At 29.9% G+C, this 26,240-nt stretch overlaps 1 protein-coding gene across 1 annotated transcript in view; it reads left to right on the forward strand.

Moving 5' to 3' along the window:
• LOC136981829 (G2/M phase-specific E3 ubiquitin-protein ligase-like) overlaps window positions 1-23,203 on the forward strand; it is a 79,648-nt gene extending 56,445 nt beyond the window's left edge. The window contains exons 6-10 of the mRNA XM_067278213.1: window positions 3,345-3,510; window positions 14,284-14,387; window positions 14,509-14,634; window positions 21,155-21,273; window positions 21,849-23,203. Coding sequence (XP_067134314.1) covers window positions 3,345-3,510; window positions 14,284-14,387; window positions 14,509-14,634; window positions 21,155-21,273; window positions 21,849-22,834 — 1,501 coding nt within the window. The 3' untranslated portion in view covers window positions 22,835-23,203. The remainder of the gene's footprint in view (window positions 1-3,344; window positions 3,511-14,283; window positions 14,388-14,508; window positions 14,635-21,154; window positions 21,274-21,848) is intronic.
• The last annotated feature ends 3,037 nt before the right edge of the window (window positions 23,204-26,240 follow it).

Raw genomic sequence — 26,240 nt, forward strand, 5'->3', positions numbered from 1 at the left:
ACTGAAAAAACTAAAAATATGTAAAGCCAATAGAGCAGGAAATTGCATAAACTACAAGGATAACAACACAATATCATATACTTGGCAATATGCTTATGAGAAAGATCCCTGATAATAGTGACATCTCATTTACAGAATTTCGGATGAAAACATTAATATGAGGGTGCTGGGTCTATATAGAGAGGTTTCAAGGTCGCATGTCACGTGATAAAACACACGTTTGCTCCGCCCATTCGCCATTTTTGTGGTAGTTTTCGCTCGCTCAGCTTGCACGTGGTCTGTTATTCGACGTCTTTTTTTAGTTTAAACGTACAAAAATACTGCAATTCTATTATCATGGATTAAGTTAAAAAAGATTCTTTTCTTGCGGGCTATTTTAGCAGTCTAACAGGACGAGATGCAGCTCTGTACGAAGAGAGAATTTCGTTATGTCAAGGCGATCCATACGAAGCCAGTTTATCAGACTTTGTCGTAGATCAAGAGTTGTGGCCGAAAGTAGAATTTGGTGAGATTATAAACTATTTGGTTTTGACAACAAATTTCTACACCCTGTCACAAATGAAAGCTTATAAATCTTTAGAGGCCTATAACTATTTAACAAGTGGCTGGGTTTCTCCTGATGTAAAAGTAATGAATAACAGCAAAGTAATATTGCTTGGAAAGATATGTTTTCTTTTGTTTGTTTAAACTCGTGTTTTTATGTATTTCTTAACTAAGAATTTTTGTCTGAAAGTAAAAGTCTAATTAAAAACAGCTGTGGAAATTTTTTAATTCAAATTGTTCAGTACCTTTATTTTCCAGTTAAAACTAGCATATAATAAGCCTACTTGCTTTTAGTTTTAACGTGTAATGTTTATAAGTTTGCACTAGCTAAAGCCTGAAATTACATTAGTTATTCGTTTATAAATGCACTATAGCCTACCTAACTAAATTAATATAAGCAAATCAGTAAACTCTTTTAGGTTTTAAAATATAACTTAGTGTTTATTAACGTAAATATTGAAATGAAATGTTTTTGACAAACTCTTGTATTGATATTCACTTTATTTGTAACGAAATTTTTCCGGTTAATTCTCGAGAGCCATGCAGTTTGCCTTCGTCGTGAAAGCTCCTCAGTTTGGGATCCTTGATGACAAATAATGCCGGAAATTTTAAAAAATGATGTTCCTTTGTTTTTGAGTGAACTAGCATTACACCAATTACACAACAAATCACCATAGTGATATTCGCGAAGAAAAAAAAATAACACAAGAACTCCAGTTAAAGCGCACGTGAACACACAAAACGTAAACAAGTCACAAAGATGGCACTGGACAATTGCGCATGCTCATGACGTCACTCGTGATGTCGACATGAAACCTCTCTATAATGGAGAATGATACAAATAGCCAAATTATTTCGTATTAAATAATTCGAACACGAATTAATTGGCAGTTTAAAATTTGAACTCTGGGCATTTTAAAGTTGGAACAACATCACAATATCAAACCTGAAGCAGAACTCAATAGAGTGTCAAAAACGTTTGTTCTTGCATCTAAATATCGTATCTTACTGGATAAAAAGGTTCTGAAAGGGTTATTTACAAAGTTCCAGTATCCAATAGTGTAAATTTCTATGTTAAACTTTATTATAAGCCAGAAACTGCAAAATGTTGTGATGGGCAAAAAATCATGTTGTTTCGAGTACGAACTGCAGATGAAGTGACAGAGCACTTCATGGCTTGGTCCCAACTCGCTAAATCTCAAAAAACTGAGGCAGCAGAAATTGTGAGACAAGATGCTTCTCATCATGTTCTTTGATGCAAAGGGAATAATTCACTGCAAGTTTGTTCCATCTGGCACTACAGTGACCAGGAACTACTATCTTGGCGTTATGAAACGTCTTCTTACCTGAATTAGCTGAGTATGGCCTGCCATGTACTGAGCCAAAAACTGGATTCTTCTGCATGATAATGCTCCTTCCCACACTTGTCTCAATGTGTGCCAATGAATTGGCATGGAAGGGGATTACATTGAATAAAACAAAAAATTTCATTTGAATATCTTTTGTCATTTTCTTTATGTTGGAAAAAGTCTGGTTTTCTCCCAACTGCACAGGGTATATAGAGAGATTGCTGGAATGACCAGAGTTAGGATTTTTTATAGTAGACCTCCTAATATCTTTTCAGTCATCAGAAATGACAAGGACATGGCTGAAATAAGTTCTGGTCAGGTTTACTCCATCCCATTATGTGACCAAAGCATGGACAGATCACTTACTTATATTGGTGTCTTGGCCAGTGGTCTAGCCACAAAAATTAAAAAATACCAATACAATATCAAGAAGAAAATGGCCAACACAGCTCTAGCTGTATATGTAGGAGAAGAAGATGTATGGGTTGACTTTCATGACACTAGTATATTACATCAAATGACTGGGTATGATTGAAACATTTTGAGGTCTTTGAGATTTACAAGATAAATTAAAAAAGTCAAAGCAATTAATTTTAAAGAGAATGACTCTCTCTCTCTCTCTCTCTCTCTCTCTACAGCTTGGCATGCATTTGTTTAACTGATGTAGAACTTTGATGGTTTTACACATCTTTCTTTTTACTTTCTCTTTCTTCTTTGAAACTGTGTTTTGTTGATTGTTGGACTATGAATCCAAAAATTGAGTTTTAATTAAACACTTGGCTTTATTTCCATCTTTCTTTTTAATTTTTTGAATGTTGGATCTGTATCATTCATTTTAAAAATATGTTCTGTCACTTATATTTAAGAATTACCTGACAATATTTGTTGTAGATGAAATAAAACGTTCATAGAATTAAATATTTGTGGTTGCTTAGGTGTTTTTCTGTTAATAATAATTGTAGCAGTTCAATGAAAAATGAATTTCCTTGCATAATAAAGATTTCACAGATTGGTAAGTTTTTTAGAAAAAGATCAACTGACAATGAAAAATGCAAAAGTTGCTTTTCATGTTATACAGTAATTTCTGTTTTCTTCATATAAGAAAATTATTATTAATAAAATTATGAAGTAAGTTTATTAAAAGTAATATGTTAAATTGTTTTAAGCATAATGATAATTGCTTTTACTTTAAGTGCTACAATTATACTTGAAGACATTTACTTCATAAATATGATTGTGCAAGGAATTTGTACAAGATTACATTTGATTAGATTAAATAATTAAATTTATTGTATATTTTTACATATTTTTTTTTGTTTTTTTGTTAACATCTAAAAAATTTATCATCAGTTTTTTGACAATAATGAAAGCATGATTTTAAAATTCATTACTTTTGAAATATTTAAGAATTTCTGTTTATTCTGTATTTATTTATTAAATTGATTTTCTTAGATCATATTGTCATATCCATCGACCAAAGCAAAAAGTGCCACCTGAATATATTAAAGAAGATGTAAAATGCTTGATATGTTTAAACAATGTTCATGGTTTTGTATCTAATGATTCTTTATGGCCTCCTTGCTGCAAGAATGTATGGTTTCATCGCATTTGTATACAAGTACGCTTATTTTATTTTAACTTTGTTTTTAGAAATATTAATAAGGCAAAAAAGATACACATTCAGTTTTGTTTTTTACATGGATTTTTTAATACAATTTTGATTTAACATTTTGTGGGAAAAAACTCAGTTTTTTTTTTTTACATGATTTGTTTTGATATAATACATTTCAATAGATTTACCTTTTTAAAAATCTCTATATAAAGCAGATACTAGCTCAGCCAATAATTAGTCAATAATCTCTATTTGATTTTAAATTTAAAAAATATTGATATTTGCTTTTCTAGAAAATTGCTCTTTTTAAAAAATTCTTAGAATTTTGCATTTAAGTCTGCTACACATGCTCAAGTAAATTTGAAGATATGTCTGTTTTTTATGACTTATTTGAACATGTATAGCAATCATTATTCTTTTATTATGACTTTATGTAGTGATTAAAGTAGTCAGAAAAACATTTAATTTGAAATTTGACAGTTTATTTGTATGATTTATTTTGATTTCTTTCAATACAGAATAGTTTTTGTATGCCATTTGGTGTTAAAAGTGAGAGGTGTTTTGGTATTTAATTGAAAAAGTCAAATAAAAAATAAAATACAAATAAATATTGTGAATAATATATAAATTTATTAAATTTTACTGATAAGTTATAGTTGTCTCTTCTCTAATTTATTAATTAAAATTGAAATATTTTGTTTAAATACATCCTATTATATTAGTTGGTTTATCATATTATTTTTTACTACTTTTTAAGATCTGGAACCAATCTTTTATTTTTCCATATGAATAGCATCCTTTTTTATGCAAGAACGTATACAGGGTGGGCCAGCGAAAACGAAACGGCAGAGTGTTCGTGTTCGTCCAAGCAAAGCGCTCGGACAGGTCGATTTTACTCTCGAGGGGACATCTTTTGCAATAAAGTTTTTGCCATTCTGAATATTAACTAAACAAACATTTTTTTCGAAATAAATGCTTGTTTAGTTAATACAAAATAAATGAGTTTTTAAAATTTTTTGTTGTCTGTTGTATTCAGAATCGCAAAAACTTTATTGCAAAAGATGTCCCCTCGAGAGTAAAATTGACCTGTCCGAGCGCTTTGCTTGGACGAACACGAACACTCTGCCGTTTCGTTTTCGCTGGCCCACCCTGTATACTGTGTAAAAACAGAATTGGATGTATGTATTACAAATTTTTTAGAATATGATTACATTTTTGAAAATGTTAAATGTGTATAGTTTTCACACATTAAATATTAGTAATATAAGATAAATTTACAAATCTTAAGTTATTTCAGTTCAAACAAAATTAGAAATTCACAAACATTCATTTAACAAATTTCTGAAACATTTTTCAATTATATTCTAGAAAAACCACCTGAAATATTTATTGTTAATTAAAATATATAATCTGAATATATTAAAAATGATTTAATCATTATGATATAGCTCTAATGATTTGCTAATAAATATATATTTCTCATATCTCCAAACTAAAATGTTTACATATCATAAACTTGTGTTAACTTCAGAATAAAATAAAACCTAAAAAAACATTAAAACTGTAAGAAAACTAAAAAATAAATTTATACACATGATGTATGCAAAATATTTATTATGATTTAACTATTTTCATATGTCATCAAGTATATGAAAAATAAGTTTATTTTTATTTTTAAAAATAGTTTTAAAAGAAACATTCAACTCATCCTTTAATTATATTAGCAAAAGATATTTTTAATTAAAAGTATAGGTATCCCTCATATTGATATAACACGGTAGTTATGTTCTTAAAAAGTGCCATGTTATGCATATCTGTGTTATATGAAACAAAGGACTAATAGAAAACGTGGGGTTAGGTTCCAAAAGTTCACAAAAGTATACTATTCTTTTTGTTACTAAGAGAAATATGTTTATTAAAGCAATCAATAATTTATTTCCAGTCAATAATTAATTAACAATTAAATTACTGTATTATGCATTAATATTAATTTTAGTTGAATGAGAGTGTTTTCTTTTTGCAAGTATCTTTGTCATCTCAGCTTTATTGTTGATGTTGATCAGAAATATCAACAATACCCTCATTTTTTAAAATTTTACTATAAAATTTTTTGTGTGACAAAATAAAAATATGTTATTAATCAAAAATTTGTTCTAGTGGACCGTGTTTGTTCAATCAAGGACTGAGCAACTTTTTCCAGAATTTGCATTCAAATACTGAATGGTTCAAGTTGGGAACAGTTCAAGTACTAAGTTACAGCATTTCATTCATCATTTTTTTAAATGATTACTTACCTACAGTTAAAAAAAGTTTAATAACATTTATCTAAAAAATGATTAAATGAACTTTACTAAATATGAAGATTAATCTATAAAAACAAAACACAGTGACAGTCTTAAAGGCTAAAATCTGAAAGCAATGACAAAGATGTGGTTTATAGGAAAGCTAGGACAAGGAGGAAAAAATTGCACTATCAGTTTTTATTAAAGCTCACAAAAGACACAAATCAAATTTACAATTTCAATATTCTAAAATACATAGGCAAATTTGAGATGACATGCATGCTTACTTGAATAAAAAATTATAAAATAATGGAATTTGCATTTGAAAGTTGTGAAATTTGTATGAAGAATTTCCTAAATTCTCAAACTGTGTTGAAACTGGACACTATGTTGTACAGGAGATTTCCCCAATTTTTGAATTGTGTTAGAGTGAAATTGTGTTGCAAAAGTGCCATGTTGTACGAGGGATAACTGTATAGTTATTGCTCTTAAATATTCACCATTCCTTTTTAGTATGCTTTTATTTTATTATTATACTGAAGGAGTGCACTAAGAATCTAATTCAAGGTAATTTTATTCAAAAACAAATAATTATTTAAGAGTGATGATATTTTTAAATGAAAAAAGTACTTTTTATAAGAATGATTGAAGGAAAATATTATTATTATATAAAATAGTCCTAAACCAATGCTCATTATTTAATTATTTTGTCATTATAGAATAGCATGTTCAACTATAAAGCAATGAAATTTATATTATACATAAGAAATGTATAATAAAACAGTCTTTAAGGACCTATGACTAAATAATGGCTATACTTTATTTAAGTATAAGACTGTTTAATTAATGAAACTTTTTATAATCAACAACTGACAATAGTCCATTGCAAATCCCATCTAAATTATACTGTTTATTATTGCGCATAACCTGTTTGAAGCAGTGAAAATCAAAATCCTTGATACAGAATAGGATTCTCAACTTAAAACTTGCAAAGTTTTTCAGATCAGTTATTTTTGTAAACTTTTGTCTTAAGATAAGCCCAGAAATGCTATAGGGCAGAACAGAGGTATATTATTGGAGTGGATTTTCATTTTTGAGTACGTAATTATTTGCTGTATTTTTCATATATTTCAATTGTTTCTCTAGCATAGTGTGCAGATATTCTGTCAGGCCAAAAAATATAATCATTTCTTGAGTAATTTTCTTTTAGAAGTGGCATCAGTTTTTTCATATACCTAAATATTCTTGGGTATTTATTGCATAATTCACTAGTAAAAAGAAATGGCTTTGATACATCTTTTTTGCAAAATTGTGATTTATACACACACCTTTTTTCAAATTTTTCATGTTTCAAAAAATTGGATTCTCATCATCACATATTCTTTTTGCTCTATGATAATTTGCATTTGAGTTAATTTTGTGATTTGAATAACTAAAATATGATTCATTATTATACATGATGTGTTTACATTCACTTATGCAAAACCAATTTTGGAATCACTTGCTTTTGATTGTTTTGAGCTGTTTATGTCCAATATTGTATAGATTTTTAAATATTTTTTTTTTAGTATTTTGCATACGTATTATGATTGATATATACCCAAACTCTTTGGCAACTTTAACTTATAAACATAATTTTTTTCTATCAGATTCTTAACAATTTGAAAAATGTCTGGTTTCAATTTTGATGATAGATGTCCTGCTCCTGACTTGTGTTCAATGTTTTCACCATTTTGAAATAATTTACGTACTGTATGCACAGTTCTTGAATATTCTGAGTGATTTCAGGTCTTTAGCAACTTGATAAATTTAAAGAACATTCAAATAGAGTTTTGATCATTTCCCAGTTCTCTAATAGACTCAGGCTAGACATTTTAGATAAACAAGCATGCAAGAGACAACATTTTCAAACAGATATATATCTAACAGGTTTCTAATCTTTGGTTTCTAAACCAAAGTCTGGTGCTGATACTTAGTTTCAAATTTAAAAAATTGTCATTACTTGTCATACATCAATATTATATTTTAATGAAATTCATGAGATGTTCATATGCTGTATAATACTTGCATTCTAGTAAACTTGTTTTAGTCACATTCCTTAGTTTTAGGTTTAGTAAACTAAAACTATGCTACATTCAAGCAAGTAATAATTTGTTTTTGTATTGTCATAATATTTTTAAGAAATTTCAGAACCAAAAGTCATAAGAATTCAAAGTAAAATAATGCAGTACTACAATACACAAATAGCCATAAAATGCATCAAAAACTATTATTTACTAATATTTTCAGCCATATTTTACTGACATTCTTCAGGTGAAATACAAATTTGAATTTTAGTTAAGAATGAACACAATAGTATTTTAAACATAACATTCTAGAATACATTTCAAATGTAGAAAGATAGATGTTTAAAAATAAAAATAGAAATGAAAAATACATAAATCAAAAATGCAAAATAAACTATAACAAAAAAGAAATAATATATGAAAAACATATCAAAAATGGATAAATATATGTATATGGTAACAAACAAAAATATAAAAAAAGAAACAAAATTAATAATGATGAATAGAAGATCATTGTCTCTACAGAAGTGGTTATTAGTCATCTTAGGTTACATGGAGTTTAACTCATAGAGAGCTTACTGTGCCACTGACAGAGTGGTGATATCCTTGTAGTTAATTGCTTGCCTAAGATGAACTGATTCGTAAATGTGTAACCCTTCCACATGGTGAATGAGGTGTCTGCTTTCAGATCTTCTGTATGATTTTGGCGTGGTTCCAGCTAACATTGACAGATTCAGAATTAGAGAGGACATTAGCTGCCAAGACTGTGGCTGGATGTGACATCTGTATATCATCTTGGTATTCTTTTAATCTTGCACTTAGAGATCTCATTGTATTTCCAATGTAATATAAATTGTGCACTACTCTAAGGTTATTGATAGGAACTATATAAACTCCAGATGTGTTACAGGTTGAGGGTCTTTGTCATTATGTAGGATTTTGAAAACCATAGGGTTTCTTTTATAAATTCAGCCTTTAAAGTATCTTTCTATTTACTATTCAGTTTCAATTGGAATCCATCACTGAGATTTTATGACCTTAGGCTTAAAACCCCAAGGGATATGATGTAGTTCAACTCATGGATTCTGTCTAGCACATCCTGATTAGAAGGGCCTATAAAAACTTATTTCTTTTTTGTTATATTTTATTTTTAAACATCCTGATTTTTAATCTGAAATGTATTCTAGAATGTTATATTTGAAATACTGTTGCATTCATTCTTAACTTTATTCAAATCTGCATTCCATCTGAAGAAGTTTAGTAAAATACGGCCAAAAACTTTAGTAAATAAAAGTTTTTACAGCATTTTTTTAATGGTTTTTTTATGTTATAGTATCTGTTATTGCAGTTTCCAAATGAAAAATTGCAGAGAAATTACCTACATTATGACCTAATTAATAATGGAACCAAGAAAGAATCATTACATATTTGAAATTGTGAGTTATTTGACAGAGGAATAAAGTATATTGTTTTATTGGCATAAATTTCATTTTCAATGTATACAGTATTTATTATATATCGTTTGATTTACTTAGTTGAATACTTTATGAAATTTATAAATGATTATAGTTTATGACAGATCATAAAATTTTTGGAAATTATAATATACACTCATGTCCAAAAAATAAGCATAACTATTAATTTGGGATATATCACAAGAATTACTGATCAGAACAGCATAAACAATATAATACAAGCAGAATATTGTATTCTTTATGCAAGAAAACAATTGAAAAGCAAAAATTTATTCTAAATTACATCAAACCAAAACAACAAGAAAATCTAGTAAACGTGTAGATATTTTTGTACATAAAATGATTTATATGGGGTTGGCTGCCTATTGCAAGCAAACATGCTGCATAATGATTGTTCATCCTTGTTATAACAATGATTATCATCTCAGTCAGGAGCAAAGCCTATTTTTGAACATGATTATCTTTAAGCTCCTGGAATATTCTTCATTTAGAGCTGACGGTATGAAACTTATCTCTCTATTACTGGGATTCTCAAATTTTTCTGACTGTTGACCCTTCAAGGATTTCTCAATCTTTTACTGACCCCTCTTGTGTTTTTTGGTAATACAATTGATAATAATAATATATAAATAAATAAATCAGATGAGTTAGTATTAATTTATATATCATTTTCATAGAAAACATCGCTTACAATGTGAAAATTTACAACATCCTGAACTGTCATATACATTGGATTAATCCATTGGACTAATAATTTTTAATGGACTGTTTTCAATTGACATGTGACTAATTTTCAATTCCTAAAAATGTTTTTATAACTCTTGGGGTTGTTGTCAACTACTTTGTAAACCTTTGACTTAGAGCATCTCACACATTTTCTATGGGAATTAAGCCTGTTGGCCATTTCATGCACTGAATATCTGCACTGTCAAGAAAGTCATTAAAGAGTGCAGCCCTATGCAAGTGCATACATAGAGCTGTATTCTTCCATCCATATCATTCACGAAAATGAAAGCTGCATACCCATAGCATGTCAGAAAAGTCTCAAACAGGGTTTCAAAACTTCATCTCTCTTCCTACCTCTTACAAAAATATGGATCACAGTGAGGCCATTAAGCATAATGATGCTCCATGATATTGTGAGAACAGGGAGGTACAAGCTGCATGCTTTGGCCCCACTTATCGGCACGGATCGGAGAGATCCATCATTGTGTCACTGGATGGCAAGTTTCCAACTGGTGAGTTTCCGAATGGTAGGAAAGAGGGGTAAGTGGGGAAGCAAGGAAGCGTTTTGTCCAGGTGTCCGTAGTCAGGAAAGAGACAGGTTTTTTACATAACAACACACATTTATCATCTCTAAGCTAAGGATTACACGTATGGCTAAATATGAATATCTAAAACTATACAAAGGTACTGTACAACCTGTGCGACAATCTAAAAGTCTATGCAGCGCGTCCCATGCGTTATTAGAGCTACCTGTTAACTTATGGAGAGAGAGAGCTTACAAATGAAGTTAGTACCTCTGATAATTGATCCAACCTATGCGGGGACAGTGAAATCCTCGCAAATTTAGGAGTTTGTGGAGGCAGGTGGCTGGATGTCGGGCCGGAGGTGATCATGGATGAACTGGTCCTTAGTCTATGGCCGTTGATGTCCGTAGTCGGCGGTCGACTTCTTCTGTGGATGGCTGCTATATCGTATGGGCGCTGTCGATGTCCGCCGTCATGTATGGCTGGCCAGGAGAATGGGTTAACGTCTTCTGTGGAGTGTTCTTTCTATGGCCGCCTTGTCAATGTCTGCGCGGAGGCCGAGATCAGACTCCTTTTTATATCAGTTTGCTGACTCATATATCAGGTGGTGGAAGGGGTTAAAAGATCGCTTTGTGACTAATGATTGTTTGGGTTAACGCGACACAAATCAAATGTTTTCTCACGCATCATTACCTTATAAGGTGTTCATTCCTCCCAACAAAAAGGGCAAAAGTTTAGATGACGGATAATTGTTTAGATTTAATTCGATCTCTCACCGACTCATCGATGAAATCATCAAGTGAGACATGTATCATTCTCGACCTTTCTGACCTCAAAAAAATAAGTGAAAGCACTTAATAATTAATTCAACTAATTAATAATTTCTCCAAGTCCTGGGATTCTCACAATATTACCACCTGCAAACTGTCTCTTTCCATGATGTTCATGGACTGTATCAGAATCTCCAGATTCTAATCTAATGAGAATTGTTCTGTAGACTACTCAGACTCATCAGTCCCTTTCATTCAAAGAGTAATGTTGATGTTTTGACATCATCTAAAATGGCCTCTTCTGAACACAGGAATCAATTGAATATCTGCAAAAAGACCATTTGACTGAAGCCTCTTGTAGGTAATTTGTCATAAAACTCTTGTAGGTAATTTGTTTCAATGCAGTATTAATGTCAAATAGTGGTTCTGTTGAAAAATGTCAAATCTTACCACTCACTTCCAAGTTGACATCCAACATTTCCAGTTCTTTGAAATTTGGCTGAAAGCTTAGATGTAACACATTGCAGCACATTCAGACTCTTGAACACATCTGTCTATAACTGGCTTCTAGACTTTCAATAATTCTTTCTATCATAAAATTATCTTTAAGGCATTATCACTGTCAATATCATACAAAAATCAGTAACAAACTTTCCGTGATGATTAAATCACAACAGAAATGTCATGCTACTATTATATATATATTGAGCCTGTATATTTTACATAAACTTGTGTTTTTTAATGGCATCTTTGAGAATGTCCTGGATATTGTTGTTATCTGGAAATGTTCACAAAAATTTTCTGCTGATTATTTTGTTTATTTTTTACTTTATCTATGAATTGGACAATTATATTTATTTTTTGGACATGAATGTATAAATTATATACAATATACTCTGAATTTTGATTTTAAATTTGGTTGTTTTTATTTCTGTTTGTTGATAATTGATATCATTCATGTTAAAATCCACAAAAAATATATATAAATAATTACTTTTCAACAATTTAAATTTTATTACAATAAAGCAGTTTTTAAAGCTAAAGTCTCATCTTCAGATTCAAATATTTAAAATTAGTTAAAAATTACTATAATTTCCTCTGTGTAACCTACACTGCATATCACAATTCACAAAAATTGCTAGAACACAAAACCCACAGCTCTTTTCAGATTTACTTTAGAACACAGATAATTCTCAGATATTCCCAGGAAATAATGTTTAAAATTATTTTTAACTAATTTTATAGCATATTTTTGAATGTAAGCTTAATTTAAATGATGTTGATTTGAATCTGTTCTTCATACAGGGTTATTCAAAAAGAATTACCTGATTTTAAAAAATTATTCTGTTTATTGCAAACTAATACTAACATACAGATTTCTAGAAAAGCTCTGAAAGCTTTTCTTTTGAGACAGTTAGAGATGCTATATATGACTTGCTTGAGTGACATGATAAATATCAGTGCGATATTCTAATTCACCCCAAACATGGAGCAGCATGTTCAAGTCAATGGGGTGATTGCAGTGTTAATGCAAAGTCAGAGTTCATTCAGAGTGGCTGGTGATGGCAGCATATAGACCTGATCTTTCATATAGCCCCCCAAGAAGGAATCATGGAATGTCAGATTAAAAGACATGAGGGTCCACACCATCAGATCTGCCACACATATGATCCATCTCTGCAAAAGGGTTTGGCTGAATTTTAACTAATTGTCAGTTGTACTGGTACTTGTACTGGACACTTCACACTTGAACTGGATGATAGAAGTGTAAGAGGGACTTCATCCTGTTGGTAAATGAACTCATTGCTGTCAGTCTGTAGCCGAGGCATGAGCCAATGTTGCAATATATTAAGGAACTTGATGCCTCTGACTGTGGTTTCCATGAAGAAGAATGGGCCATACACTTTAGCTTGTGACACCTGCATAGAAAATGTTTAGGTTTGATTCATTCTTGTGTTCAAGAACTGCATACAGATTTCTGGAATGCCTCCTTGTTGCATTACACACTCTTAGTTGTGAAGAGTAGAACCAGTGGTGTATGAGAGTATTCTCATAAAAACTTATGGAAGTATAAATGATACAAATAGGTATCCCTTAGAAGGTACAAATGTACACCCATATAATGACAATATGTAACACTCATCTCCCACAAAATCACAAAACCATGGAATTCTTTTTGAATAACCCTGTATTCTTTATGTTCTGATCTGAAAGTGAGACTTTAAACTCTCAAAAACTTTTTATCCCAATAAAATCTGGACTTCTGAAGAATTTTAACCATATTTTTTCTGAAATTTTAAAATTTATTTTTAGAATTTAAATGTTTTCTTTACTTTATGATTTAAAGAATATCTATAACTTCTCTCTGATATTATTTAATGTCATACTTCTGACAATAAAATAATATATAATTTCAAAAATGTTTGATATTGATGTTTTATCACAATTTAAAACACTAACTCATTTTAGTTTTTGGAATTTATTGAATTACTATTGTTAAAAATCTCAGAAAAATTTTAATCAATTTTGTTTTTAAATATTCTTTTCTGTATTTTTTTTTTGTTTTTTATGTTTCTGATTTTTTATGCAGTTAATAATAATAATAATAATAATGAATAATAATAAAGTCAGTTATGCATCAATGAATGGATTATGTATAATATTCACAACTTTATAGTTCAGTGATTTATAATTAACTGATAAGTCATTAAACTATAAAACTGTGAATATTTTAAAAATAAATTTTAAATTTATGTAATTATTCTAAGCATTTTGATGATTTTATTTTGTACTTATTTTAAAAATTATAAAACTGAAAAGTTAAATTGTAGAATATATTCTGATGAAAATAAGATAGTAGTCCTAGATTTAATTAAAGTTTAAAAACATATAAAAGTAGTTCTACAAATTTTTGATATAAAATCATTTCATATTAGAAATTAGCTTTGAGCACTGGATATTTTTTTAAATGCCCTCTCTGCAACAATGTTGATTTATTTGGGGAAGCAATGAAAAAGCAAGGAATTTACATTCCTTCAAGGTAAATTTCTAATATATTTAATAAAATTTGATGAATTTATTTTAAATGAAAAATTTGATTAATAATAATGATAATTTTATTTTATTTTGAATAATGTATAATGGTTAAATTTTAAATTTAGGGATGCTTTATGGGAACTGGAGGAAAATGCTTATAGTGATTTATTATTTTCATACTCTCGTTGTGATGCAGTTACATGCTATTGTCCTAAAGGGCGAACATATTCAAGTAATGAGAGTGAAAATGGGTGAGTATTGATTATTTTGATTTAGAAATAATACAATTTATTGAAAATGTAAGAATACGGGTATACCTCGAGTTACGTCGCTCTCGAGTTACATCGTTTGTCAAAAAAAGTATATGAAAAAATAAAAATCAAGTTTAAGTCAGATTATTCGACTTTAAATCCGTTCTCCATAAACATTGAAGTCGTAATATCACTAGAAAAGCGTTGAAAGCACATAAAATCATATTAAAATATGTACATTTACAGTAAATGTTAATATAATCATCATAAATCCTAGGGAACGAACCATGAAAACATCTGTGTTTCTGTGTTGTTGTCTTATTTAGCGGTCTTTAAGTGCTCATTATTGGCGTTTCCTCCATTATTGGCGTTTAGTTACGACGTAAGTCGAAACTACGACTTACGTCATAACTACACAAGTAAATTTTTCGACTTACGTCGCCTCTCCTGGAACCAATTACCGACGTAAGACGAGGTATACCTGTACTAGAATAACCTTTTATCTCTAATTATTAAATAGCTAATGGAAATTTACAAGACATTTTTATAGAAATGTATTTAGACATTTTATGCATTTTGTAGTAGCAGTTTTTGTATCATTTTATAGTATTGATATTAAATTAGCTGAAATACTAAAAAGATTAAATAAACGTAAGATGATGTTTATAAAAACAACAGTTCGGAGATTTAGTAAAGGAACACATTTTTAAAATAAATCTCTTCATATTCTATTTGTTTTATTTGTATAACTATTTCACTTTTTCATGTTTCAAGAATATCAAATGAAAAGTTCAAAGTGGGAAAGTATAGTCTTGAAAAAATTTTTGAATAATAACTTCTGGATTTTTTTTACTATAAATTGAATTTTATGTTTAATTTATGAATCAAGAAGTTATTTTGGATACAGATGCAATTGAAAGGAACTGGTATTTAATTAATAGGTTTTTATTGGATCTATATATACAGAGTCATTGAAAAAAGTGTGTGAAATTTCAATGTCAAATATCTTGGGTAATAATCAGTCAATCTCTGATTGTTTTATTAAACTGTGTGGAAAAATTGAGTTTTCTTTTTGGTCACTTAGTATGTATAGTAGTAATCCTACTGCAAGTCAGCTCAGTCAGTATAATAGCAACTGTGCAACAGAAAGCATTGTATTGTGATATCTAAGTTTAAATCAGTCACACTAGTGCAACATTAATGTTGCCTAATTTATGTTCAAGATGTGCTTACAGACAAGACTGTAATTCATTAGTTTGATCAGTTTAAAGAAATTGGAAGTGTTCACATTAAGAAATTACCAGATTGGCTTCCTGAAGATTGGCTTTCTTGCATGTGGGTAGCCCAGAGAAATTTGTCACTTGTCACAACTTAAAGCTTGGTATTCCTAAAGTGACTGTATGAAATGTGCTAAGTAACTTAAATACATACAGTGGATGTCATGCCAACAATTGTACTGACTCAGGACAAAAATTCACATAAAAAGGTGTTAAAGAATATTTTAAGAAATGTTTTATTTTCCTGCAAGCACTTTCAACGCATTAATGAATTGAAATTAATGTGTTGAAAGTGCTTGCAGGAAAATAAAACGTTTTTTAAAATATTCTTTAACACCTTTTTATGTGAATTTTTCTCTTGAGTCAATGAAATATGCTTTATAAAGATTTGAAATTGTATACCTATAAAATCTAGCTCAAGCATGAAATCTAAGCCCAGTGACTATCTTAAACATGTTGAATTTGCTGAATTCATACTGAATAAAATGATGTAAACAGTTTTCTCAAGCACATTATGTTTAGTGATTGGATAAGTTTTCATATAAACAGATGTATCAACTGTCACAGTTAAAGAATTTAGGGTTTTAACAACCAAATAAAATTTTTAAATACATTTGTGACTCTCCCAAGGTAAATATATCGTTGTGTGATGGGTCCATTAATGTTTGTTAAAAGAATAGTTGTAGGCAACACTTACTTAGATATGCTGAAACTTTTTATATTTTCTCAGATTGTTGACATTGAAAGGAAAAAAAAGATAACTATTATCTTTCAGCAAGATGATGTGCCAACTCATTTTGATTACAATGTTTGAGACACACTCATAGATACATTTCTGATTATTGGATTGGGAGAGAGAGTCCTATTTCCTAACTGGCAAGAAGCCCTAATCTGACTCCTCTTGAGTTTTTATTTTGGAGTGATATTAAGATAATAATTTATGAAGAGAAGACTTGTGATCTGCAATACTTAAGAGACAAGATTGTCACTTCTATATTGACTGTCATTTCTGACATGATTGAGTGCATCTGGGCAAAGATTGACTTTTGTTTAGATGTTTGCCTTGCAGTGAGGATGCTCACATTAAAACATACTAAGGTATGAAAAAACTTGGTCTTTCTGTATATTTTGCTATATACATAGATCATACTGAAAGTCACGAGCAACAATTTTTATAAATCACAACCTATTAATTATGAAAAACTAAGAACATTGTCATAATCTATAGACTATGCCTTGAATGAGTTGTGACATCATTAGCTTCCATCACATGACTGCAGTCATCCAATACAAAATGGTTGCAACTGATGTTTCATTTTGCCAGCATGCTGTGATTGAATTTCTCATTAAAGAAGGAATCTCCACTGCAGAAAATCACCAGAAACTTTAGCATACATATGGAAATGTGTGTATGAGTGCTAGCAGTGTTAGAAGAAAGGTAAAACATTTTAAAGATGGAAACCCAAGCATCAAAGATCAGCCATTTGCCCAGCTCTATTTTCTGAGATGCAGATGGGATGATTCAGATGGAATTTTTTGACCCAGGCAAACCATTAATGCTGCTTGGTACGTCATGACGCTTCATAAGCTCTGTTGTGCAAGATAAATGTCCTGGGAAGAAGATCATCCTGCAGTGTGACAACATTTGGCCACACACTGCTCCTTACATCATGGAGGAAATTCAGTAAATGGGGTAAGAAGTTCCTCTGCATTTGCTTACAGTTCCGAATTAGCACCCTCCGATTATCACCTTTTCAGTATTTTGAAGGAAAATATGTGAGGCCCATACTATGAAATGTTGTAGGACTGATGTCCTACATCATTTTGTATCAAGAAAGCAGTGTGTTAGTTTGTTTTGTAGTGATGGAATGGAGTTCTATCATAAGGAATTTTCAAGCTCCAACAACAGTAGGAAAAATGCATGGAAAAAAATAGAGACTTGTTTTTCAGACTTTTCTTTATTTTTTCACGTAATATGATGTATTTGTTTTTCCAAAAAATATATTAATCTGATCTAATTTATAAGAATTTGTTGCTCATGACTTTCAGTGTGACCCTTGTAATAAAATTTTTTGGTTTTAATTAATTGCATTATTATGTAATTATGAAATCCTGGACATTTTTTTTCAATGTTCTTGCATTAACTTTTTTTTTATTTGAATTATGCAAAGTTTTTTAATTTTAAAATATTCAACAGGTTATGGAAAATTATACAGAAAAATAATAACTTATTACACCAATGTTTTTCATTGAAAGATAGCAAGCATTTTGCTAAAGATAGCAAGCATTTTGTTGCTAATATATTTAAGATAAATTTTAAAAATTAAGATTATGAAGATCCCTGTGAAGTGGTTCATTGCCCCCTATATTCTGCTATGAAGATATAGCTAACACTCTCTTAGAGAAAGAGTTCTGACCACTCAGAATAGCAAATGGGGTGATGTGTCATATGTGGGATGGCATGGCAACTGACGCAAGAACTCTGTTTCCACAGAAAACCATTTTAATAGAGAGATTGGATTCTTACAACTCCTTGCAATCTTCCAAGATTCACAACTATAACTAGTGGATTTCAGTCTTGTTAAAAGTAATGTGCTTCTGAGAGTCTGTTAGAATGGATGGTTGGCAAGGATGACAATGAAAGATAGAAACTTCACTGGAGCTCTTGTTTGGTGGATAATGGGATGCAATGCAAAACTTCAAATTGTCATCATGACAGGCACTAATAAAGTCCAAGACAGTTATGCTTTCCAATTGTTGAGGATTTTGATGAAAGACAGGTTGGTCATCTGGATGGTGACTGATTGGGAGAAAATCCTAATGTTGCCAAAAAACCTGCTAAAGTTGAACTTGTCACAGATAATCTTAAAGAGAAGGCAGTGGAATGTTTACAGGCAAAGTATGATCAGATGAGATGAATTAGTCAAAGGGAAGGTGTTAAAAAGAAAGAACTTGTGGAAATGAGCAAAAGGAATAGATAAAAACTTGTGTCAAATTTTTATCTGTTCCTTTAATTGTCTATTTCAGTTGGTCTCAGTTCTTTGTCCACACTTTTTAATTGGTCATGTACCTGTTTCCATGGATAATTCAAGATCAACTTGAGATCAATATTTAATTTGACATTGAATTCTGATCCCAACCAGATATGCTTATTCTCCAGATATGTCAATTCCTCTGTCATGTACAGTTAGATGAAAATATTTTGTTTTTTTATACTTTTTTCTTTCTATTTAGTTCCAAAATTTCCAAGAAAAATTATTGGGCAAATTTTGGTACAGGGTGGACCCTGTCCAGAGCCTCACAACATAAATTAAAATTAAAAATAAAGAAAAATTATGAGAACTTAGATATGAGAAAATGTAACCCTAAATTAGGAAAAATAAAGCCAAATAATGTATATTCAAATAAATACTATCTATAACCATTATTTCATGAAGTGCAATGTTGACTAGATATAACTTTATCTCAGTGATTCTCAAACTTTTTCGATCCACCGCCCCCTTTGTTCCATAAAGTTATACCCAACGCCCCCCGTGTGAGAAAGGATTGGAAATATTCTTAGGAAAACTTTTCTATGAATCTCACACTTTGTGCCCTTACCGTACATTGTTCTCGACATCTGGAAACCATTAAATGCAATGTTTCCTTTTATCCGTTTGACAGAGGAAAGGGAACTTTTACCTTTGATCACCGTTCAGTACCCTGCCTCCAGCACCCCCTAGATTTACTCACTGCCCACAAGGGGCGTTATCGCCCACTTTGAGAAACGCTGCTTTATCTAAAACAAAGAATGTATTAAAAATTATAAAAACAAAAAATATAGAATCTATTATTTCTTTTCTGCAGCAAATGATTTTTTAAGAAGTGTTCTTAATAAATTTAATTTAATTAAAGTGATTTAACGTGCTTTGACATAAAATGATGCTTATTTAAAGCTGACCTTTTATTATTAATGATTAATATATTATGTACAGTACTTGTATTCTCAGAGTTTCAAATGTTTTTATTACATCTCTGTTTTGTAATAAATCATTTTAGTGTTCTATAATTAAACAGTAATTAATAATCATGGAGTAAGTATACATGGAGTGGACAGTTCCTATACTCTCTATGCTTTAAAACTTTTCCATGGCACCGGAATGACCCTAGTGGCTTGGATGACAATTAACTGATGATGATGTCGTCATTCCCTTGCATGTTTTTCTTTGTGTTTGCTACAATACAAATACTACAATACAAATGACCATTTTATTTTCTTAAAGTTATTAATAAAGGTAAAATAATCTTGTGTATTGTATACAATAGACAAAAAGATTTGTGTGCCACACTATAATCCATAATGATAGATTCACAAAGGATCATAATGTATTTGATTTTAAAAATACAGCAGCATCATACATACTGAATATAATCAGATATTACAGAAATGTAAGAATACAAAACCTACAATAGAATATAGATATATATGCTGATGACCAAAAATTTAGGATCTAACTTAAAATAAAATTTAAAATAACCTATAATGATAAAAATAATCTGTTAAAGAAAATACAACAATTAAAAATAAAAAGTATTTTAATTACTTCTGCATATACAAATTACATAATTCCATACAGTATATTCAGTACAGCATTAGTAATTTTTATTCTCCGGAGTGCTGGTCAAAAGTTTAAGATGAAATATAAACTATATATTTTTATTCATACTTACAAAACAAGAGCATTTAACATGATCATAACAATCTAAACTATGATTTTAATACTGTATCTAGAAAATATGGGGGAAAACAATGACCTGAACACTGTAAAATGACCTGAGAACAGATGAAAATTCAAACATCTAACTCGTCGCAATATGCAATGCATTGGTGTGTGTTGGTGTGCAGGTGATAATGTACACCCAGCTGCCAGGATCACTTGCGGCAGTTGAACATGATTTTGTCCTCACTGTCCACTCCATTTATACTTACTCCATATTAATAACATAGCAACATACTAAAAAGTAAGTTGCCATATTATTAATAGTAAGCACATTTTATTTTCAGAAAAAATATTCTTATAAATATACATAAGAGTAAATATTTTATTTTAGTTTAGATAAATTTTAAGATAGAATATCAATTATAGGTTTATTATAAAATCATATTGATATATTGGCTCTTAAATGCTCATTTCAACATGAATTAATGTAATCATGATTTATTAATATGTTTCTTGCTTTTAAATCTAATACATTTATTTAAGGTTTTGGAAATTGCTGTTGTGTGAAACTTGTGGATCTCAAGGTTGTCACAGAAAATGTTCCAATTTAGCATTAATTAATCATTGGGAATGTTCGAATTGTAGAGAGATTACTCAAAATAGTAAGATTTGAGATGATATTAATTTTTTTTAGTGTACTTAGAATTAAAGCTTGTATATTTCGTTTTTTTTAAATTTCATTCATAATAAAGAATATTTATCTGCAATTTTTAATCTAGCAATAGAATAATCAAAAATACTGCTATTTTAAATTATTGTAATTATGTTAATTATTATCTGAGAACATTGTAATGTACATTAAAACATTAGAAAACTTTCCAAGTTTCACATTTGTCCGTTACAATTTCTTAATGTGTGTATCTTGTGTCACATAGTGCAAACATTAAGACATTGTCTACAAACTATTTTCACTTATGGCATTTCCTAGAAGTAGAAGACAACAATGTGTTCGAATGCAGATGTGAGATGAAACTCAAACAGTTATTCTATTGATTGGTCTACATTGCATACTTCTCAAGTAATAACATAATTACAGTAATTTAAAATTGCAGAATTCTTTTTGGAAGACTTTGTGTATTAGATTAGCATCAGAATTGATTTAAACTTATTAATTATTGTTTTTTTGATTTTAAAGTTTATAAGAAACTTTTAAGATAATTTGAATTATTTTTTCCAGTGCTTCCTGTTAAAAAGAAAAAGAAAAAACGATTTCATAAAAAGTGTAAAAATATTCAAGTTAGTGGTAATTCTGATGAATGTTTAGCTTCTGTAATTTCTTCCTTTTCAACAGCATCGTCATCATCATCATCATCATCATCATCACATAATAATAATTATAGTGAAAATTCTAGTACTGATGATAATTTACTAAAGACAGATATTGTAAAAGATTGTATTAAAGTTAAAGAAAAAACTAAAAATAATAATTTATCTTTACCCAAAATAACTCTTTCACTTAAAGATTTTTTACTTTCTCATCTGATTTCTCACAGTTTAATTAGGGTGGAGTGTTCTGATGATGATAATTTTGATTTTCCCAAAATATATGAATCAGAAATGAAGCAATTACAAATAAATGTAGATGATTTTGAAAAACAAGGTATGTGTTGTGAGAAACAAAATGAATTTGAAAATACAGTTTCCAGTCATCAAATACTGCATAATTTTCTTACTGAAAGTAATAATGTACAAAATAAATATAAATCTAATACAACGTTTAATACATATACTTGTCATCCACAAAATATTTTGCAAGAAATGTGTGCATCAATCGTAACTAACAGAGATGATTCAAGTAGTTCTTCTGATAACCAAGTAAATTCTGGATGTACAGATATAATTAAAATTTCTAAAGAAGAAAATAGTAAAGGATATGAAAAAATACCAGACTGTAATTCATATAATCCAATTTTGCTAAAAAGAGAAAATTCTGATTTAGATAATGTATCAAGTGACTGTTTGGAAGATATAGAAATTATTGAGGAAGTTAAAAAGCCTAAGCTAATTGAAGTAATAGATATGTTAGATGATGATTCAGATACAAATAAAAACGAATTTGATGGAAATGAAATTATTGAAGTCATTGATGACAATGTTTATGACAGAAAAGAAGTTTTTAATATTGATGATAATGTGATTGAAATAATAGATTTAAATGATTGAACAATATGTTTTTTTAAGAAAAAATAAATTATTTTTATTGTACAGTAAATAATATATTTAATTACTGTATAATAAATTCAGAATGTATTCAATATAAAAGATCAAACATACAATAGATGCAGTACTGTTTTTTATAAGTTTTTAAGAAATTTTTTACTAAAATGTATCAGTTAAAATAAACCAGTAAAATTATCAATAGTTACCTTTTATATTTTAATGCAATTATAAGAAATGAAATTACTATATATGTTCATTTATGACAAATATATTAATTCATTTTGGATAAATTGATAAATTTCATGAATATAAAAACAAATTTTATATCGTTTTATTGAATATGTATGATTGTACTATGAAACTATAAATATGATAAATGTAATAATATTTTTTGATAATGCAAAATTGACTCAATACATCGCCAACTGCCGTAAATAATCAGGATATTAGTGCTATTAGTAGAGATTATTTACAGCAGTTGGCGATGTATTGGCTTAATGTTATCGGGTTTAGTATGATGTTTATTTGCAAAATTGACTGTATGTAAATAAAAATTTTACAATATTTATGAACAATCCTATTATTAAAATAAAATTTCAATTCTGTTGAGTATTTAATTTTAAAATTAATGTTTGTGTTTATAAATATATTAAGAAATTAATGCAATTAGAAAACAATTTTGAAAATTGTATATATTTCATTTGATTTTTTTTTATCATATGTGCTTTGATATTTTTTTATTTACACTGATACTATCAGTGTAAATAAATTAAATATATTTAAATAGCTTATTTTCTGAAATATAATGATTGCATTAGATTTGTGGAACTAATTTTCAGGAAAAAGTACTACTAATTAAAATTAAAATGAGTTCATTTTCATAGATACTGAAATTTTTGATGCTTATATAATTCATAAATAATAATAATAAATATATTAGTGCTATTGGTAGAGAATACAATTTACGAGGGTGAGTCAAAAATTATTCGCAATGTTGACATAACTCTTCTTACAATGTTCATACTGACCTCTGTCCTTGTTTATTTTATTGTTATGCTGTTGAGGTCGTGCTATGGAATTTCGATCCTAATTCCTCCATTTGTCTTCCTTTTATTGCAGATAGATTATGGGCACTCCATTAGAAGTTTGCACCAAGAGGAACAATGAGCAGTGGTCCAGTTTTTCTGGTCAGAAGGCGTATCAGGGGCTGCATTCCATCAAAGACTTTCAGCACAATACGGGAACAGTGTCTTGCCGCAACAGACCACTGCTCATCGGACTACGAATGGATTGAAAAATTCAAAAATGGTCACACAAGTGTTACGCACAAGGAGGGAGCTGAACGACCATCTACGGCCACAAATTTTTCAATCCATTCATAGACACTCTGTTGCGGCAAGACATTGTTCCCATATTGTGCCGAAAGTCTTTGATGCATTACAGCCCCTGATACACCTTCCGACCACAAAAAACAGACTACTGCTCCTTGTTCCTCTTTGGTACAAACTTCTAATGGAGCACCCATGATCTATCTGCAATAAAAGGAAGACAAATGGAGGAATTAGGATCGAAATTCCATAGCAGGACAACAACAGCATAACAATAAAATAAACGAAGACAGAGGTCAGCATGAACGATGTAAGAAGAGTTATGTCAACATTGCGGATAATTTTTGACTCACTCTTGTATATACTATCACATTTGTTTGCAAGATACATTTTATAAAATAATAATTGAATTAATTCATATATTTTTGTTTTTTTTTAGTAATTCATTAAGGTTTTTTACAACATGAAATACATCAATAGCCTAAACTGCAGTTTCTAAGAAAAATTTGCATCTTTTATTTGAAAAAATCCAGCAATGAGTTGCTTAATTTTCCTGGCAACATTTGCTGTTATGATATTTTATTAAAAAACTTTTTGTCATTTTATAATACTTAAAAATATGAAAAGTTTATTTTTGAGAGTAGAGATGGATTTTATAAAAAATTGTAAATGCTAATAACGACTAAAGTCGTCATTAAGTCTAACTCTACTGGAGATGTACATGGCCCCCTTTATCTGCCCACCCTCTCAGCCTTTTAATCACCAAATTTTAACAGTATCAATCCCCCTAATAAACAAACCTCCCTGCAAAATTTCGGAAATTTCTAGCAAAAAGTGCAGAAGTTATTAAGCTTTAAAGAGGATGAACAAAATCATGCCCACAAACACACTAACATCCATACATACAGAAAAAACCCCTGAAATTTTTTGCTCTTTACAACATTTCAAGGTACAGAATCCAAAAATAAAAAATCTTGGATGGGGGATTATTTTCTGATTGATTGCCATACTTTTCCTCTCATATATAATAGCCAGGAAAGTAAAAATACAATAAAATATCAACTCTTGCACTATAAAAATGATATATAAACATAGAAAGTAAAAATACAATGAAAAATTGCAAAACATACAGGGAAGATGTATAATAATAAAATAATAATAAACTGCCATTTGAGGTTTGACTGTGGAAATACTGAATAAGACTTTGCAAGAAATGGAGCATAGTCTTGACAGCCTGTGAGCTACCAGAGGTATCCATGTGTAAGTCACTAAAGATGGAATGAAACTTATGAAGTGTTTCACCAACATTGCCTAATCCTGGTATTTGTAAATCTATTTATTAGACTAATACCAAGATTACTGATGCGAGGATTTCACCAACAAATTTTAGCAAAGGATTATTAAATTCCAAGATATTAAGAACAGGATTAGTGAATCCATAATCTCAACACTAGCATTGCTAGAAAATTTTCTTACACATTACATGATTGGATATTTCGGAAACACGTAATGCACACTTAGATACAAACATGGCAGACAACAAGAAACAAAGTTGATGACCCAATTTTTTTCATCGAGAAACAGAATATTTAATGGAATTAATCAGATCTTCGTCTCGAAAAGTATAAAGATATACAGGGTGACAATAATTAACCCGTACAAGTTTTTTGTATCGTAAATTTATTAAAGAAATGAAAATTAGCAAAACAACAGCATATAACAGTGACAATACTTTACGTATTAATCAGATATTCAGCCAGTTTCAAGGTGGCCTCCTTTTGCTTTGATGCAGAGCCCCAAACACGTTTTGAAATTCTCAGCGATAGGCCGCGCTCTTCTGGAGACAGTTTGTCTCACTCCCAGCGCAAGGATTGCTTCAGTGACTCCAAACTTTCATGGCGCTTAGAACAGGCCCTGGCCTCCAAAATGGACCACACACTGTAGTCCATTGGGTTCAGATTCGGCGAGTACAGTGGCCATTCCGCAGACGAGATGAAATCGGGAAAATGAGCCTTGCACACTCTTGAGTCTTCTTCGCCCTGTGTGTCGGCGCCGAGTCCTGCTGAAACGTCCATTTCGCA

Source organism: Centruroides vittatus, unplaced genomic scaffold, assembly GCF_030686945.1.
Source record: "Centruroides vittatus isolate TY-2023 unplaced genomic scaffold, ASM3068694v2 contig_796, whole genome shotgun sequence".
Classification (NCBI taxonomy): Eukaryota; Metazoa; Arthropoda; class Arachnida; order Scorpiones; family Buthidae; genus Centruroides; species Centruroides vittatus.